Source organism: Drosophila erecta, unplaced genomic scaffold (genome assembly GCF_003286155.1).
Source record: "Drosophila erecta strain 14021-0224.00,06,07 unplaced genomic scaffold, DereRS2 tig00000092-arrow-pilon, whole genome shotgun sequence".
Lineage (NCBI taxonomy): Eukaryota > Metazoa > Arthropoda > Insecta > Diptera > Drosophilidae > Drosophila > Drosophila erecta.
The window spans coordinates 6,165,996-6,185,614 of NW_020825207.1; the positions used below are offsets into that span (position 1 = coordinate 6,165,996).

Genomic DNA, 19,619 nt, shown 5'->3' on the forward strand with positions numbered 1-19,619 from the left:
CCCAAATACCCCCGCCCCGTCTCGTTCCGAACCGCTCCGCTCCACTCCGTTCACCACCGCTGACGACGAACAACTGTGTGTGCGCGCCGCACAACTGTAAAAGGCAGAAGAAACGGTCGAAAATTGTATAATTGAAACGGAACACGCGGAATGGAACAGAGAGCGCAAGAGAGCGGCGGTTTCGCTTCCATTACGGTTCCTATGCTTATCAGTGATCGCTTGTTGCGCCTTAGCACCGCCCTCTCGCTCGCACATTATTCATAATTTGGTTTTATTCTTTTTTTATCGCATATTAGAACTACATACGTACACATACGAATTTATGCTCAAGAGGCGACAATGAAATATGCAAAATTGCGGGAAAACCACACAGAGAGAGGGAGAGAGAGAGAGAGAGAGAGATAGACAGGGAAAACAACATTTGCGAAACACATGTCAATGGCATGTCTTCTTTTTTTTTTCGTTGGACCCCGGGATTTGGGCACGGAAATCCTTTTGCTTGCGTCACAGCAGGCGAAATGCCTCGAAAAGGTAGGGTGCATAGAAATTAGGAGAGCAAAAAAATTATTTGCTGAGCGCGCAGCTAAATATTTGAAATTTCAATGGGAAAACAAAAGCAGATGAGCAGGCTGAGATTCGGATTCGGATTCGGATTCACCATTCAGCAGCATTCAGCATATGCAAATTTTCTCCGTTCTCTATTCCTCACGCTTTCATCGTTTTCGGTTGCTGACGTATGAATGCTGATGTCAAGCTGCCCGTCCGTCGCCCCTCCCCGCTCAACCGTACATCTTTAAATATAATTTATATCCATGGGGCACCATGCGGGGAAGATGCCACTGCCATATGCAAGCGCTCGCCACTCCTCCTCCGCCTACTCCTCCGCTCCTCCGCGTGCCCCCAAATGGGGCAGCGTCATCGAGTTTTATGAGCAATTACAACATCTGTTGAATATCGCGCTGCTCGCACAAAGAATATAGGCACTCGCACAAGGACAACCACCAGCATGGAACTCTGGCGCTTTTTTCGCCATTCCTACACGGAGAAAAATCATTGCTGCATAACAAGAAGTGCTTAATTCCACAGGAGTTTGGATAACCAATAAAAAGATCTATGAGTAAGCATCTAAGTGTTTTGGAAGGTCCGACAGATCCATTGGATCAGATGCAGCTGCCCTTGTTTTCAGTGTACTCCAAACGGCAAACAGATCAAGTGGGAATACGAGTCCAGCCAGAGCGAGCGAAGCTACCGAACAACCCCAACCACTTGGCATTGAACTTGCTCCCCTCCTGCATTTTTCCTGAAAAAAGGGAGCAGCGCGTCCTGGCAGTGATTGAGCCATTGAATTAACATTTGGCAATGATTTACAAACAAATTCAGATAATGGCCTCGAAATCGAGCTGCGTGGGCGTGGCCCTTGTGCGTTTGGAATTTCAAGTAACCATTATACCGAAACTACTCCAGCGGCGAATCATTCCCAGAAGGAAACCCACTCAAGACGGAAGCCCCGGGGGGAAAGCATGGGATTAAATATGATATTTTCGAGGCCACGTCCTATGGTTTCCTCAATAATTTGGAAACGTCGAAGCCTCGACGAATAGAGATGTACACTTTTAAGGCAAAGGAATCACTGGTTTTCAATATCTGTTAATTAATATCAAGTAATAAGCTTTGTATTTCGATGAAAAATTCTACGAACTGTACAGATATTCGATGGGTGCGAAAAGATAACAAGAGATCAGTTTCTAGCCTGATGAAGTAAAACTTTTGGGGCAACCCTCCAACTCGAATCACATTTGCCACACCAGCCAAGTTGCCCACTCAAAAGCTCTAACCGCACTCTTTGCGCTGGAAACCCCTTTCGAGGACCCTTAACCCGGTTACCCCTGAAATGCACCAATCAATCAGGAATCTGAAGGGGCAGGGGCACAGGACGACAAAGGATGCAGTGCCAGAGGCGGAGCGAGCGAAATCTGTCAAAAAGTGGTAAATGAAACTCTTCAGATGTCAGTGAGGCATAAAATTATGCGATAATTAATTTCTCATACACAAATCCCGTGTCGTTTTCAATGGATTTCAGGCCAAAAATCGAGGGGTGCGACGATGGTCCCGCATTCCGAGTGCATTGTTTGCCCGGCGTTTGCTTTTTAGCGATTTTTCAAATACATTTTTTCGCTTTTCGCCAGTGCCAACCCAACCCTCCTGTTGGCTGGCTTCCGCAATTATGAGTGTCCTTCGTCACTCGTCGCCAGGCGATTCCTTTTCCACACTCGATGCTGTCTCCTTGCGGCCTTAATTAAAATCTGTACAAATTTCTGTTCCTGTTTTCGCCAACAAATTGCCGGACTGCTGGCCACTGTGCTAGCCAGGGGGTTTGGCGGGGGGCTGGGGGTTCCGGCGGTTTCGGGGGTCAGAGACAACCCCGACTGGCGAGGACAAACCTTTTCAGTGGGCAAAAAGGTTGCCAAGCGTGGATGCGGTGGCCTAAAACAAAGCGCACAGATTTCAATTGTTTGTCGCCATTGTTTGGCTTAGCCCATTGAAAGGGGCGTGGTCGATGGGGGGTGGGGTCGGTGGTGTTCGGTGGCATCTGAAGCATGCTATAAGTTCCCATTGTCTTGAGTGCGCATTGAATATGCGAGTATGTGCGGATGCTGGGGCCCAAATGGCAAAAGCCAAGTCCCGATCCCTGAACCATGGCCACCATTTCGAGAAGAAGTATCCGTGTGTGAGTCTGAGTACCGGAACATACAGCTGTTCGTTGCACCAGCCAGCCAGCCAGCCAGCCAGCCAGCCACCCACCGAGCCCCACTTTCAACTAATTTGTCAACCTCAAGGCAAATGAGCATGGCAGCATTACGAATGCTACCGCCGCCAGGTGGCGCTTTGCTGGCAAACTTCCGTTAATTAACGTTAATTTACTTGAAACTCGCCCCAACATCCGCCAGCGGAAATGTTGGAAAAACGTGTGGCGGGGGGAGGTGGGGGATGGGGTGCTGTGTGGGCGGCAAGCTCAAATACTTGCGGCGATTTGTCCGCCTAATGGGAAGAAGCACAAACATCGAGGAGCTGCGAAATCACCGAGCATGAAACAATGGTGCTACACAGAAAGACAGACTTTATAGTTGGATAGTTGCAAGTTGTTGATATAACATTTAAATGTAAGCTCACTTTAAGTGCAATAAATTTTGAATCTTTAACGATTGCCAATAATATTTAATTGTATTATGCATGCATCAAGATAGAGAACCCAAACAACGTATTATTTTTGAAGTACATTTATGAATCTTTTTCAACTGCATAATTTATTGCCAGTGCACAAGGAGCAGGCCAATAATGTTAAATTGGGGGCGTGTTGGCTGGCGAAGCTGTCAAGTCATCATTGAGTACGTGCCACATTCGCCAGCAGCATTCGCATGCAACGAGGACATTTTGATGGCTGCAACGAGGCAGCAGCATCCTTTTCTCTTTGCGGAGATTAAAAAATTATCCCGCACAAAAAGTTGACAAAAGTCGGGGGCAGCGGAACTATTTGAGGCAACTTCGGCGACGGGCTGTTCAGTATGCACAGTGTGTGCCCGATGGAAATATGATTAAAGCCAAGGCGAAAACAAGCAACAAAGGCGTCCTGGCGCAGGACGTGCTCCAACTGCCGCTGACCGTGGCAGGATTATGCAAAGGCACGTCAGGCGTTGTTTGATCTCTGCCGGGGGAATCGACGGATGGCAAAGAAAAGGTACAAGTACAAGTAGCCAGCCGATGGGGGAAATGGAAAATCTGGAGAGCTGGGGAGCTGGCAAACAAATACGATGTCCTGCGGCGATTTATTGATGCAATGCACTCTGCACAAAGTATCCTGATCCTGCGCCCCCTGCACAAGTATGCTGTAGCTTTGCTCATCTCTGCCACGTGAGTTGAGCAAAATATTTTAGTTACAACTTTTCGATCCGCCCGGCCAGCAGCCAGCAGCCCGCAGGGCCATAAAAATTTCTATAAAATATCGAAAGTTTCGCCAATGTTTTTACTCCGTGAGTGTAACTGGTCGTGCAGCTTACATTTTTGCAGGAAAAGTTATGAAAATTCATAATATGCCAATATACACACACACACTCATATGGCGTCCAACTTTGTGGTCTTTTAAAAGATTGTCTGCATTATTTGCGGCTGTTGTTGTTGCTGGTCCGGCTCCTGATCCGGATTCACCACCCACCACCCACCACCCACCACCCACCGCCCAGATTTGCCAACCCCCTGGAATTAGAAGCCCATGGCGAACCGAGGCAAACATTCTCTGAGCTGTTAACAAAGTGAAACCGCACAGTTTTGTTTGGAAAAGTTTTTCATTCTCCCCACTTTTCCCATCTGCATCATAATTTTTTAAGCGATAACGGTATTTAGTTTTGGCCAAGCATCGGCTTTTAGGGGTTTTTCTGGTTTTCAAGGCTTTTGTGGCGCTCGTTTTTTGCTTCGGATTTGTAACAAATAGGGGGGCTGATGAAAATTTTGGGCGGCCATCTATGATTATTCATGGCCTGCGGCTTAAGCCCTGAGATTATGTGCAAAAATGGGAAACTACAGCAACGTTTCATTATAACCATTTATTGATATTGCCTTTAGGCTAATTGGGTTAAAGTTTTGCAGCCAAAATATGGGTAGTTACCCATTAGGAACATGTTCTTCACTGTGGCTGTTTAAGTACAAGGCATTTCAATTCGAAGTCTTCAGGCTAAACATTGCAGTTTAAATATCTCATGTGCTACAGATTACGCAATAGTTGCAGTTTTCTTGTACAGTCAAAGTATTCCCCTCTTAAAGTCAGTTTTCCTAGCACTTCAAGTTCACTTGTGCCTTCAAATACCCCCGCCTACCAAGTAAGTCTATAGCCCGAAAAGCCAAAAGTTAATTTAGTTGATGCGTGAACATATTTTGGCCTACTTGGCTGCCTTGCTGGTTTATGCCGTCGTGTTTTTGGCGGTCTGGCGTAACGAGCTGCTAAATCGATTGTGACTAATTCGCGGCAGGCGAGGACGTGGCAAGGACTCGTCCAAGGACCTGCTAATAAACCAACACCGTCGCAAGTCGGGCCGGGCTTGGCATTATTATTAATATATTAAAGACAATTCAATTGGAAAATTGGCAGACGAAACGCCGCATTGCTCGTATGAAGTAATTGAAATAAACGAGCTGCCCGAGATGGAAATGCCATACATTCAGATGCAGATACAGATACTGATACAGACACTGATACAAGTACAGATACAGATACAGATACGGAACGGTACTCTCTGTTCTAGAGCTGAATGTTTAATAAACGATTTCCGTCCGCCAGAACAGAAGCATTTCAAATGCAGGCAGCCCCGAATACGAATGTATCCGCATATCTATCTATCTGAGTCTCGGCCTGAATATAAGTATGAGTACGAGTATGTGCATGTATTTCTGTATCTGCATCTGTATCTGTATCTGCATCTGCGTTTGCCGAGATTAGAGCAGTGTTCGTGCCTGCCAACAATTGGCAGAGCAAACTAAAATCAGTGCGTGGAGTATCTGTATCCGAATCTGTTCCATCTGTGTATCTCTATCTGCCACAATGAGCTCACTTTGTGTATGTTCTGTGTTCTGTGTTCTGTGCTCTGAGTTCTGCGTTCTGCGTTCTGTGTTCTGCGTTCTGTATTCTCGGTGCTTAGTTCTCGTTTCTGTGTGTTTTGCGCTCGAGTGTGCGGGTGCATGTCAGACATTTCATTATCGAAATGTGTGCGAGCCCCTCGTCGAAAATGATAATGAGGGCTTATCGGGCAGCATCGGAACGGAAGTGACCCGCTCTTCCATTTAAATCAGTGCCACAGTCAACCGGGGGGCGGCAATAAGATGAGTGGCATTTAAATAAATAAAAATCCATCAACAAGTGGCGGCTAGCTCATTTTGCGCTATCCTAAGATAATTATAATTAGATCCCCCAGCCTGCATACTAAACTCGACGCACTCATCCCACGGCTGTGCAATCAAACAGTCATAAATAAGTAATGATGTGCCTGGATTCCTCTCGTATCCTTGTATCTTTGGCTATCCGAGTATCTATGTACATTGCATACACACACACACGCACTCAAAGGCTGTGTAAGTGCAAAAGGCATTTATATCTGGACCCAAATGATGGCACGACCAGGCGTGGCTTCAAATTGTAATGATGCCACGCCCCCACGGCCCCACTCCCCCACGCCCATGGCCTGCGCCGCTCCTCGGGTCTCCAGGACTCCAGGACTCGCACCGAGAAGTTCCTTTTGCCAGCGCAGAGCAAATAAATTGCTATAAAATTTTACCCAAAAGTCGCATACGAAACCCCACAGCAGTCGTGTGTGTGTGGGCTGTTTTGGGGTGGTGGGTGGCTAGTGGGGGGCTGGTGGGTGGGGGCGTTGCCTTGCAGCCTAGTGCCAGTTTCAATGGCACAACCAGACCGAAAAGCAGAGTCTCAGGACTGAGAAATGAGCCTGGGAGTCGGGCCACTGTCGTCATGTCAAGCAACTCAATTCAATTTGGTTTCTCACGCGTTTGTTTGCCCGCCTCGAGGTTCGCTCCTTCGCTATGTGTGAGTGTGTGTGTGTGTGTGGGTGTGTGAGATTGTGTGTGTTTATTTTTATTTAATTCATTTCATTTCACTTCTTTTCTTTCCTTTTCATCTGCCAAGCGACCGTCATTGTTGTTTGTGCCGAATGCCATATGCCGTCTTATTTTTTGGCCTGATTATGCTAATATCGATGGCAAATAAATAACAATCTGTGAGAGTGGAAAACTTTTGCAGCGCATAATTTATTGAAACTTTAGTGCCTTTTGTCGTGGTAGCTCATAAATTTCACGTTTTCAAAAATATGAAAAGGCAGGCCCATAAAAAAGCGAAAGTGAAACAGATTATGGCTGTCATAGATGGTTATTTATGGGGCCATGGCTTCAACTGCCATACAGCCACACGGCCATTTAGCCATTTAATTGATTTAGCACAGGTCCAGGAGCAGCTTGCCTCCCCCGAGATCGGCCGAGATGGCATTACCAGCAATTTCCTCGGGGAACTCATTTATCTGGCTCACTCACGCAACATATTTTCCACTGGCAGCTTAAAATTATGCTACACACACGCACACTCGACACTCGCAACTCGCAACTTGCAACTCGACGCCCGGATGATTTAAACACGCTTACTTACATGCCAGACGGAACACAGCCAGCTCGATGAGGGGTTTTTCCAATTTCCGCTTAGCTGCTTCCGGTGTTTTTGGCCGCCGGCGACTTTAAGTGGTCGCCACCGCAGCTGTCATCATCGCTCAACTTAAAGCCTGGCCGCCGGCTGTTGCTCCGAATATTGATTGGCAGCTTGCACTTGGCGACTGAGATGGGCAGGCCTCTGGCCAACTGGCCCTCATCCGCTGGCCAGCCGTTTGAGCCGCTCGAGCAACCTGACACGAGCGAGTTCTGCAGCGAAATGAATCCGTGGGATGCTGCGTATCCATCAGATGCACGATTTCGGATTTCAGATTTCGGATTGCGGACGAGGTCTCCGCCTCGTGAGCCGAGTGGCCGCCGTACTCGCGTATCTTTTTGGGACAAAAGCTGGGAGAGCGCAGTGCGCAGGGCGAGAGTGGAAAGTTCAGAGGGGAAATGTAAACAAAAAACGCTCGGTAAGCGCTCGGCTTTTTGGATGCTGCATTTAATTAGCCACCGCTTGCATATCGGAGCTTTGCAAGAGAGCGAAATCCGGGTAAGAGAGGCCCGAAAGAGAGACCTGCTGATGAGGCTACTGACCTTTGTCTTGGCCAGAGGCGTGGAACGGGGGCTTCTAGGGTTACGTATACCCATATATACACACATATATATATATACATATAGTAGATATACTGTGGGCTTAGCACCTCGAGCACTAAACGCGTCGAGTGTTTTCTAAATACGTTGAATTTACACAATTTTCAAATTTCGCCGCCGGCGAGCACTTTTAATTAAATTAATGCATTGCCTACATTGCGGCGCTGTTGGCCACTTAATTGTTGGCATTTTTCTTGCCCCGTTTTCGGGGCAGCAGTGGCGGGTGGACAAACAGCTGTGCCATGGAGCGCATAGATTACACAACAAACAAAAGCGGCTCAGAGACAAAAGCCACCGGCAGCTGGGGCGCAAGCTGGAGTTGGAGTGGAGCAAAAAGGGGCAGCTGCCACTTGCTGCGAAATCTGAGCAGCTTTAATTCGGGATCCCTGGCATGCGTCAAATGTTGAAATGTTGAATGAAGGCAAATTTGTTTTCCCTTCGTGGCGGCGAATAGCAGGAAAAGGGAAAATCACAGGAGCAACGAAGGCATGACCAAAGAAAAGTCGGCTGAAGTCAGCAGGGGGCGCTTATTAATCAAAACGAGTCCAACTTGGACACCGGACTAATTGCAGGGCTCATATGTACGTCCACTGGCTGCGGAGCATATCTAGATGCCATTTAATTAAAGTGATTCATTCGCTGGCCATTTTTCTACAGCCCCTGCCTGCCCTTTCAATGGGCCCATCAGCCCCCACGCCCATTTTTGTATATTTTTCATATATATATACAATGTATTGACTAACAATATTAACAAATAACTTGTGGTATTTAATTAGCTTTCAAAACCTATGGTATTCAATTAATTTTATGCCAAATGTGGCCAAAATTACGCCACGTCAATGCTGAAACGTGTGCAAAGCTATACGTTTTATAATCAATTTATAATCAATTTTGGACGAGTTTTGATCGAAGTGAGAATTAACTATTACAGCAAACATTGGCACTTTAATTTGTGGCATTGCTTTGCAATCAGTCAATTACCTGACTAATTGCCGAGCTGGTTTTTCCAACCCCTTTTCCGAGCACTTGCTTGCATTGCATTGCCCACTGAGCCAATTTGGATTTAAATAGCGCCTGCAGTTTGTTTGCTTGCTCTTTCGCACTTCGACATGGCGTCCCGCTTGCACTGCAACAACAATCAACACATGCCGTGTTAAATTATCTAGTTTTCCATCACGGTGTGGCAACGCTTTTTCATTTTCCCTGCCCTGCTCGCCCAACCACCACCCCACGCCCTGCCGTGTTTTTCCGCTTTCCCCATTTTCCGTTGGCCCAAAGCGAAGCAGAATGATTAATGACCGCTCTGCATTGTCGCTGCTTTCGTCCTTGCAGCGAAAACTGTCGATGGAATGTGTCACGAACAAAGTAAAACTAAAAGCCCGCTCGAAGGAAACTCTGATGGAAATGAAATTTGATTTTGTGCCGGCGAAAAGGGCTAAGCTAAAAGCTGCAAGTTGATTGAGTAACCTGGGTAAGGATGGAAGGTGGAAAAGCCGAGGAAAACTCCGCCCCGATAACTTGCCAGAAAAAAGTGGCGATTGATAGCGATAGCGCTGATATGCAAGCCAATTTTTGGCTCTCCTCTTTCGTGCGAAAATCGCAAGCCGCTGTGGAAAAACAAACGGAACAGCTGACGATGCGGGTCGGAAAAGCGAGTGCTGATAATGACGATAGCGCCAAATGCGTTGACAGCCCACCCCCAAACCCAAGACCCAACAAAATACAAATAACAGGTTTGTATTTTGGCCAATTCGGAGGACTGGAGTGTGTGATGTGGCTTTTGGGTGGCTCTCCATGACAAATGAAAAATGTGTCGGGCATATTAAAAAGGATTTGGTCGGAAAACCAATCCCTAAGTAGCGCTGGCCGACGCATTACTTAAATTAATTTCGCTTTAAGGACAAGCCCGACGAAAAACAACCAAACAAAAGGACCAACACTCCGGCTAAAGTAAATATTTAAATGAGCACAAAAGGGACAAAAGGCAGTGCTGCTGCTGCTGCTGCTGCTGCAAAAGTAAAACAAATAAAAGGCAAACACGTCGAACGCATTAAGCACGTGTAAATATTTGCGAGGAGCAGCAACTGCAGCAGCTACCCTGGAATTATGTGTGTCAAAAGCTGAGCAAACTCGAAACGGGAGGGTGCCACTTCTGTTTTAATTAGCATATCATGGCGGAAAACTACCCAAAACGATGTCATAGTTGCGCACAACAAGGATTAGTCTGTCTAAAAGGCTTTAACTGGTTGCAACCAATGAACTCCATTGACTACCTATTTTACACACAAATTTTGCATGGCCATGAAAAGAATTCGACTGCATTAAATTCTCCATTACTTGGTACTTTACCCCTACTACTTTACATTGCTTTGCTACAATTTAAGGGCGTGTCTGCTGCTCTTTGACAATGGCTAAAAAAATCTTAGCAGCTGTGGGAAAACATGGAGGAAAACCCTTTGTGGCTGCCTCTAATTAAAAAAGTGCCAGCGGTGGAAAGTCTTTGTCGCCAATGAAGCAGCTGCAAAAAAACACGAGCTGCAAGCCGCAAGATGGCACAAAATTCGTGGCATACTTTCGAGGGCAGCGCATATTTTTCCCTGGCATAATTAATTAAAATTATTCGCCGGGCAATAATAAATTTCTGCCCACCGACATGTGTTTGTGTGTGTGCGTCCAGAAGTGCCAAAGTTGGCTATAACTGAATTTCGTGTAGAGCAGCCCGAACGTAACTGACATCATTAGCAAACTTTAATAGACCTTTTTGCAAGAAAACCGGGCTCCAAACAAATGAAATGAAGCAAAACTAAATGTGGCTTTGTGCTGCAGCGCAGTTTCTTCGGTGTCTGCAAAAAATTTATTTAGTAAACAATTTAAACTTTGCGCATTTGTTTCGAAATATGCAGTGGACTTGGCTTATGCAAAACTCCGCACTGATCTGGCCAAGTGGCTTAGATTTTTTTGGCCCACACACACACACACAGAGAGAAAGGGAGCTGCGCAAACATAATGACAAAGTTTTGCCACTGCCAGTTGCAAGGTGGCAAGAACTATGTGGGATTAGACAATTTGTATGCCAGCCACCCACCGCTGGCAGAGCTCAAGCTTGTGGTTGAACCGAACCCGAGTCCGGAGTCCCAACTCAGGCCCACACCATCGCATTCCCATTCACCCACAGCCACATCCACATCCACATCCACATCCAGTCCCAGACCCAGACCCACACACAGACCAGGACCAAAGCAACCGCCGTCCGCATTAAGCCACAACTGATGTTTACATTTTTAACTACGGCCAAAGAAAAGTTTGCCTTGCCAGCAGAAAACTCAACGTTGCCAGCAAAAACGCCACCCGCACCACCTGCCCCACCAGCCAACCACCCCCTGGCCACCCCCTTTCTGGGCCATTTGGGCATAAAATTTAATGCATATAATATTGGCTAATGATGTTTGCAGTTGCGGGGCTTAGGCGAGCATTAACTTGGCCAAGTCCAGAACACCTGCTGTCCCCTATCTTGCGTTTTCCACTCTTCTCCATTTTAGCGTTACTCTGTGGGCCTGTTTCTTATATAAGTCAGTGAGGCAATTAAGTCTGCCGAGGAGTCGAAGACTCGGCCATGTTAATTGAATCACAGTTTAGAGTTGGACCAGATAAACAAGGCTAAAAATAAACTGGTGGATATTCATGGGGCGGAACAAAATAAAAAGGAATTTAAAGCTGGCGCTTGTGTTTTCAATTGCAAACGTCGTAAAATTAGTTAATTAACGTTTAAGGATAGCTTAAAGGTATATTTAAGCTATTGAGACAACATTATTTATAGAAACTCCGCACTGAAACTCCAATAAAAAGTGAATATCTTCCAAATAAAGATGTGTAGATTTAAAGAGAAAATAAAATGCAAATTTAAGTTTTGCGATATAACAATTTATTTAACACAGCAGTGCCTAGCACCCTTGAGTATTTTGCATATATTTTGGCTAAACTTTGATGTCATCACAGCAATAGATCCTTAAACTCACTCATATGATCTCGAGCAAAACTCCTGCATGCCATAAAACGTTGTTGGCCAACATTAGCCATTGTTCCATGGCCAAACAATTTCAAACTCATTAAAAATTGATTGGCAACCCACACTCATACCCACACACTCATACACTTACACACCACGCACACCTACATAAATCTAATTGGAGAGTTTATGGCCGGCAGTTTTGATGTCCTGCCCAGAGGGACAGGGACAGGAAATCATGGGAAGCGAGACGGGGAGAGAAGGTGGGACAGTTGACCAGGGAGCAATTCCGCTGCATGTTTGATGAATCCACGCTGACAACTCGCACACACATGTCAACATGCAGGATGTGACCGGGGTGTGACATAATTAAACGCCAGAATCCTGGCTGCCAGCTAATGAGCAGGAGAAAGGGATGCCGCATGGCGGGAGCGAGACAGATGCTGCTCATTTTTTGGAAGTAGGTTAATGTGAAATTATGACAGCGAGTTCGGGGCTGCTCTGGGCATGCATTTTAAATGCGTTCATTAATACACAATACGGCTCGTTTCAAGGAGGAATCACGCAGGACTCGTTGGGATCGACGAGCAGGATCTAGGAGCAGCACATGTTCGGCCCTAATGACAGGAAATTGTGCGGTCAGTCAGGCAGATGGACAAACAAGAACCACAGCAACAAATCATTATGGCCACAAAATCATCATCGCTCCGACCATTGGCAACTGGTTGTGCAAATTCAATTGCCTGACAGCAAGCACATCGCTTTGCATCTGCATTTGCATAATTGGCAGCCAAAAAACTTCGAACCTCGAGTGGCAAGGAGCAGAAGCAATTAAGAGTCAAGCCAGACAATTGCATCATTCGTCTTCCGCAGCCATTTGTCCGTTTCACGCACAGGATATGGGGACCTGGTAGCAGCAGGACGCAGGACGCAGGACTAGGGACGCTGGACACTGGATACTGAATAGTGGACATCGAGCATGGGCTCCGGACAGTCGCAAACACATTTAGTAAATTAAAAGGGAATTTATTGCACACTAAATGCAGCCATTGCCGTGTGCATCCTGTCAGCCTGGCCCTGCCCGCCTCCCTGCCGATTCCAACCAACCTGGCAGGACCTGCCAAATGCCCTCGAGTGCGAGTGTTTGCTTGTCCGCTTAGCCCGGTTTGCTTAATCTTTGACAACCAGCCAGAGGTCGTTGCCTCGGTTTCAGTTTCCACCACGCCGGCAATCAGAGCAAACAATGCACGGCTCGGCACCAGGGATTCCGGATTCTGCAAGTTGCATGGTTCATGGGGCACGGTGCACGGTGGACGCCAAATGGAGCCAGCTAGGACATGCGGATATGCTGGGGCAGCAACAACAAGCAGCTGGCAAAAACAAATGCAGCAGCTGGGTTCAAAGGACGTCCCGCTCACAGGTCGACTAATTAATTATATCATTAGGGTCGCCGGCGGTGGTAAGAGGGCAGAAATCATTATACACAAGTGCGCAGCAATGTTGCGGTAATGAAGATTAAGAATACAAATTTAAGATCCATAAAATTAGCAGTCAGTGCTATCCATGTGCACTTTACCCGGATTGCAATTACTCGGGATAGGAAATCAGCATAATGGCGAACACATATCATTAAGTTTCTGTATTGGATGTGCATTTTATGGGTCCTTTTCCTCCATCGAAAATAAATTACTTAATATAATACATTATTATTATTATATATTTGGCTTACCGTTCTGAAACGGTCTTCTAAATACAAGATTTTTATTACTAGAAAAGGTTTAAGCCTTGAATTATACACAGACCCAAAGGAAATCCAGTCGGACAACTGAGCTCCGTGGATTTATACGATGCTCAATTCAGCCAAGCAAACAGCATAAAAACCGAGCTAATTTGGCACAATTTAAGCATGTGTGCAGTCGCTAAACTTGGGGGTTATTTCTTATCCAATGGAGTGCCATAAAAAGCCGAGGCAGCCCAGAAGTGCACTCGCCGGCAAAATAAATTGGTAATTGCATGCGGCAAGGCAAGCATTTAATGAAACGAAACAGGACATGCAAATGGCAATCCCAGATCCCCATTCCATTTCCACCGCCCCCAACCCGGCAACATAATGAATAGGATTTTGGGTTTCTGCGGCGAGAGAAACAGCCGGGAAAACATCGGGACATGAGCTCCTTTTGCTGGGCCAACACTGCAATTTGCACCACAGCCAAAAAAGGATATGCAAAGCGATACGAGGATGGTGCATCAGCTTGGCGCAGGAGCAGGAGCAGGAGCAGTTGCCTCATGGCAACAGATGTTGCATCTTTGTTGAAAAGCAGCCAATTTGGAGCGCACCGAAGCCGAAGATAGACATGGCAGAGTGACAAAAATTTAATATGAAAACCCGGGCTTGGGAAGCAGACGCTGCGAAAGACAAAAAAAATGGGAAAACACAAGTGAAAAAGGAAAATACAACGAAAAGCGCCGGCGAGAGCGAAATAAACGGCAAAATAATCGGCGCACAATGCATTGGCAATGAGCCAGCGGCTGGGCTGTGCTGTGCTGGGCTGGGAAAATGGGCGGAAAAGCGGTTGGAAAAGCGGTTGGAAAAGCCCCCGCTGTCTGTGTTTGCTATCGATGAAATTGTGGTCGCGACACGGACGGGCGATAAAGCCGCTTGCCGGACGACCAGCCATGAAAGGGGCGTTACAAATGAGGACAGAACAGGTGGAGTTTTGCAGCAGGGTACTGTAGGTCACGGCAGGACATGTAAAAATTAATTAAGCCCGCCCACGTTCACGAAACTAATTGAGAATATAAAGCAAATTGCCCGACCATTCGGCACGAGTCGAAATTCAATTTGGATGGGCTCCGCTGAACCAGTTTCTGGATCCCAGCCCTTTCTACTGGCTTTGTCTCCTCAAATGTCCACACAAAACTTTCAATTACAGCCTAGTGTCAAAGATCAACAAACAAACAGCCGCTGAGATGCCATGGCGATGGCGATGGCGATGGCTGTGGGACGGAGATGGGGTCCTTTGCTGGAAAACCGATGCCCGAGGCAAACATTTCAATTTGCCTGCCAGCTGACAAAAGCCAAACAACGCCGTGGAAAAAAAAGGATGGCAAAATCGAGTGTGGATTGGCCCACAAATCGGACAAATAGCGGAAAAAATACTGCCAGCAAAACTGAAGCGCTGCATCAGCCTTTTCATATCCTGTGCGAACGGATGTGACAGTGATCGCCAAATGGCGACTGGCGAATGCAACTGGATGCCCAAAGCCCGGCGCACCGACATCGGCGGTAAGGATTAGGCCAGTTTCCAGTTGCATCTCTCCAAGCGGGACTATCGATGCCTGGGGCGGAATATTAGTTTACAGCGCTATATTTAGACATGGCCGAAATTCCAGAGCGTTTTGCACGGCAGCAGCTGCAGGCGGGCAATCAAAATGGCTAAAAAACCTATTCGAATGGCAGTAGCCATATTTGTTTACCCCCGCATTGTGGCATGTGTGAGCTATTATGGCCAAGTGAACAAACTGTGGCCCAAACATGGCCAAAACCAAAACAATGAATGCCAAAGCCCCAGCGGTTGCAGAATAAATCCCATTTTACCCTGGACTCAAGCTTTCAATGGAATACAATGGCAACTGACAAACATTTTATTTATTGCCGTTACCGACTAAAAATATGATTCTATTACTTAGCTACTAATAAGTGTGAGTCGTTGAAAAGAATGCCTAATGCTGCTAGACATTTCCCAATTTATAAACCTATATCTTTAATCAGAAGCACATTATACCCAAAATCACATGTCACACGAAATATTTGAACCCAAAATAGCTTCAACTAAACACAGAAACAAGTGACAAGCCGCACACCACACAGAGGGTAGCAACTGATCCATGAGTTGGCCAATCAACATTTAATATTCACATTTTCCAATATTTACATGTTGGTCATTTTAAAGTGCAACAATATTTGTATAATATAAAACTTTTTTGCGTGCCGCATTTTGATTTACAACAGCATCAAAATAAACACAAATAAGGGCCCACAAAATATTGGCGTGCGCGGATATCGGGCTATATTGGTATATATTGGTTATGGCAAAGGGCTGATTCAGCACAGATTTATTTTCCTTTCGGTGCAATATGCATGCGTGGCAGCAGTTTTTGTGCGAGCAGCCAAATCAGTTTATTGGCGCATAAAATTGAATTAAAACGCGGTTAAAATGGGGCAGGCGACCACGGGGCGTATGAGCAATCCTGATACCAGCAACTTGGCCTTTAAGAAAACGCTTATCTATCTTGCTGGCTAAAACTCATTAAGGTGGTCAAAGGACAAAGGACGAGCCAGAACAAAGCACATTCCACTCACATTTTATGGCTTTTGCGTTTAATTAAAATCCACTGACAAGTTTGCATACATCTCTGTTGGCACAAGTGTACACATTTCGTATGCCAGTTCACCAGTAGAGCAGCAGCAAATAAAATGGGCCCAGACTGAGCAGCATCAGCGGTATCATCATAAGGCCAAAAAGACGCCAGTTCTGTAGGAGATCATGGGATTAGGTAGGTACTTTCCCAGCTTTCTTGGTGCCATTGCAAGGATATTGTAATTATGTTCTTTTGCAAGTTCCTAGCTAGAAGCTGCTCATGGAGCACTTACATAGTGCAACTGCCTGGACACCCGCTCCTCCATGTCCAGGCGACGACGGCAGATGGGGCAGCGCTTGGCCACCCAGTTGCGGGCTTCCCTGTACAGTGCCAAGCAGCTTTTGCAGAACGCGTGGTTGCAGTGCAGCTTCTCCGGAATCTGTATGCGATCCAGGCAAAAGGCACACAAATCCGGCTCCCCATCCCGATCCGCATCGAAAGGCGGCGAAACATCGCCGCTCTCGCTGGACGAGTCGCTCTGCAGACCACCGTTCGCCGTAGCGAGGCCCTGCTGTACCATTATCTATGCCAGGTCCTCTGTATGTTATGTCTTTGTATGTATGCGTTGCGCTCGTGTAATAGTGGTGGTGTCGTGTCTGGGTGTTCTGTTTCCAATTTATCTATGTGACTTCAGTTGGGTGGATATTTTTGTGGAACTAAAAATTTTGATAACGCCCCCTGCTCCCAACGGAAAATGGAGTGACAGGTGGGGAAAAGCGGACCACGCCGCCACGATTAAACTTTAATTAAAAGGAACGACGATAAATCTGACCGGAAAACACCTTAAGCTTCCTCACCGGCCAATAAAATTTAATTATATCAACGCCGAGCGGCAGGCATCGAATGCAATTAGTAGTCGACTTGTACAACTCAATTAGAAGCGAGTCTGGGCGGGATGGGATGAGATGGGATGCTATGGTATGGGATGGTATGGGAACTGAGCTGAAGTGGAAGCCATGTGTCGCGTGGCTCGGCTCATCCTTTGGCTGATTTTTGCGGAGGACAACGCTTTGCACTTTGGGGCAAACGACCGCAGACGCAGACGACAAAAATCGAACTTTGCAACTACTTGCAAGGAGCGAGGAGCGAAATGACAAGACGCCGTCGATTACTCCAACAGGGTTTTTAATTAAGCCCGGCACTAAAAGTCACATCAGTCGAGGACAAGAAGCCCATCTGTCGCCGGACGAAGGACGAAGGACGAAGGACGAGGGACGTCCAACAAGCAGCTGACAAATTGAATCACTGGCGTCAGTTGCTCTGCAATTTAACAGTCGGTAACAAGCACATATTATTAACGCCGGCCAATTAGGTGGCCATATAAACCAACTATCCGGCATTTGCATCCTCAACTTGATTAAAAAGTTGCAAGTTCCAGTTGGCAGTCGCCATTGAAGCCATCTTGATTGTTTATTGTTCGGTGGGGAAAAGTTTTGCTTGGCAAATTGTTAAATTCTCAACTCGAATTAATTTGCCAGAGTTTCTTTAATTATGTTTATAGATGCCCGAGCAATTGTTAAGACACATCTCCAGCCCCTCCAGCCAGACCCCACTTACCAACTTTCCCCATTTCCTGATGCTCCACTTCTGCGAGCAGGTACTCAAATCCATACAGTCGGTCGGAAAAGTCAGAAAAGGCGGAAAATGCGGAAAAGGCGGAAAAGTCGGGAAAGACGCTCAAAGACAAACGGCATCAATCTGGAAAACTTAGCAATGGGGCGGACTCTGAACTTTATCTTTGGATTCGTTTTGTTATTATTTGCCCAAAGAATTAAAAGGAAATCAAGGCAAATGTTGGTGGAAGAAACGTAAAAGATTCCAAAGGAGCAGAACTTTTAAAATAAATACTACATGTTAACTGTGATGAAAATTTGTCAACTCTTTGTCAATGAAAATTTTTTGCCAATAAAAGATCTAAAAGTATTGATAGGTACTTTTGAATAGATTATTTATACATAAGCAAAGCAATTCAAGTTTCTAAGGTACTTACAACACATTTAATGGCAACTGATATACAACTAAAACTTAAATGGGCAAAACTGAAGCCACTTAACAAGAAAACCCAATAAGCCCAAAGGGTAGTAATAAAATAAAATAACCACAAAACCACCTAAACTCAGAGCAATTCCCGCACAGTCATTCCTGAGAACCCGAACTTAATTAGAGCTGAGTAGAAATCTGACAAGTCTCCGTACTGATTTAATACTTGCAAAACTGCTCGCTTTTTGTTCCCCCATTTTGGGGTAACTCCTTTGGGCAATAGTACCCCCGGGTTTCCGCTAGATGACGCTGCACTCGCTGCCTTTGCTACTCTCGCTAATGAGCTTTGTTACCGGAAACGCGGACCGACAGCAAAACACAGCAGAGCTGAGCTCATTTATGGTAAGCTTTTTGTGCATTTAGACCGCAAAACAAGGACACCACCGACCGACAAACAACTGTATCTCTGACTTAATGGGTTAACGTGACACCGAATGAATCATGGAGTCGAGCTGGGGCCCAACTGGCATTAGTGGGTTAATGTTTTAGCAGCGGAACGAGCACGAGAACGGGAACGGAAACGGAACGGAAACGGAAACGGACGCGGATGTTGCCTGTCCAGATTTCCGCCTCGAGGCGATTTCGCTGGCAATATTCTCTAATTTAATGAGGGCCTGCTTATTTTGCAATTAGCCAAAGTTGCGCACCTTGTGCCTGAAACTAAATGTAGCTGCGACTAATTAGCAGAAACGCTAGTAAATTGAAGTGAATTATGAAAATTGCATTTGCAGGTGTTGCAAATGAAACGGCGTCTCAGTGCGCAGGATGCGGAGATCTTATGCCGGCATTGAGTGGCCTTATTTTGGCATATAATGGCAGGAGCTCCGAGCAGGAGCTGCAGCAGCAGTTGTAAAAGCCTCAGACAATGGGCACAAAAGGCCATTTACTCGCTTTTGGGCGTGTACCGAGGCCTTCACCCACTTCATGTTACCCGGCACCACCATTGCATTGCAACTCACTTCACCTGGCCACCTGGCCACCACCACCTCATCCACCTTCATACGTACATGCAGGTGAATGCAGTGCATCCGCCCGACCGCCGCCCACTTGTCTTTTTGTGCGCCCCTCAAGAAAGAGCGGTAATTCAGCTAAAATGCACTCAGGTCGGCTTTGTTAACCCGGCTCACAGTTGCTGTTGTTGCGGCTGGGAAGGTCCTTGCTGCTGCTGCTGCTGCTGCTGCGGAATAATTGGAAAGTAGGTTGCACATTTAGTTGCATTGTCTGCGGCATCACATGGCTGCCCGCCCATATCCATATGCATGCCCATATCTATACCCTACACACCCGTAACCATTACCAA

At 46.3% G+C, this 19,619-nt stretch overlaps 1 protein-coding gene across 1 annotated transcript; it reads right to left on the reverse strand.

Annotated features, from left to right (window-relative positions):
• Positions 1 to 16,218: 16,218 nt before the first annotated feature.
• Positions 16,219 to 16,962, reverse strand: LOC6549466 (E3 ubiquitin-protein ligase RNF125). The gene is made up of 2 exons (XM_026980602.1): positions 16,512 to 16,962; positions 16,219 to 16,392 (listed from the first exon to the last, which is right to left on the reverse strand). The coding sequence occupies exons 1-2, from the start codon at positions 16,797 to 16,799 to the stop codon at positions 16,309 to 16,311; spliced, it is 372 nt and encodes a 123-aa protein (XP_026836403.1). The 5' UTR covers positions 16,800 to 16,962; the 3' UTR covers positions 16,219 to 16,308.
• Positions 16,963 to 19,619: the final 2,657 nt, after the last annotated feature.

Bases quoted from the DNA above. Each gene is read 5' to 3' on its own strand.
- LOC6549466 (XM_026980602.1), bottom strand. From the start codon at position 16,799: ATGGTACAGCAGGGCCTCGCTACGGCGAACGGTGGTCTGCAGAGCGAC. The intron at 16,393-16,511 runs GTAAGTGCTCCA...GATCTCCTACAG, and splicing joins TGTCCAGGCAGTTGCACTAT to AACTGGCGTCTTTTTGGCCT.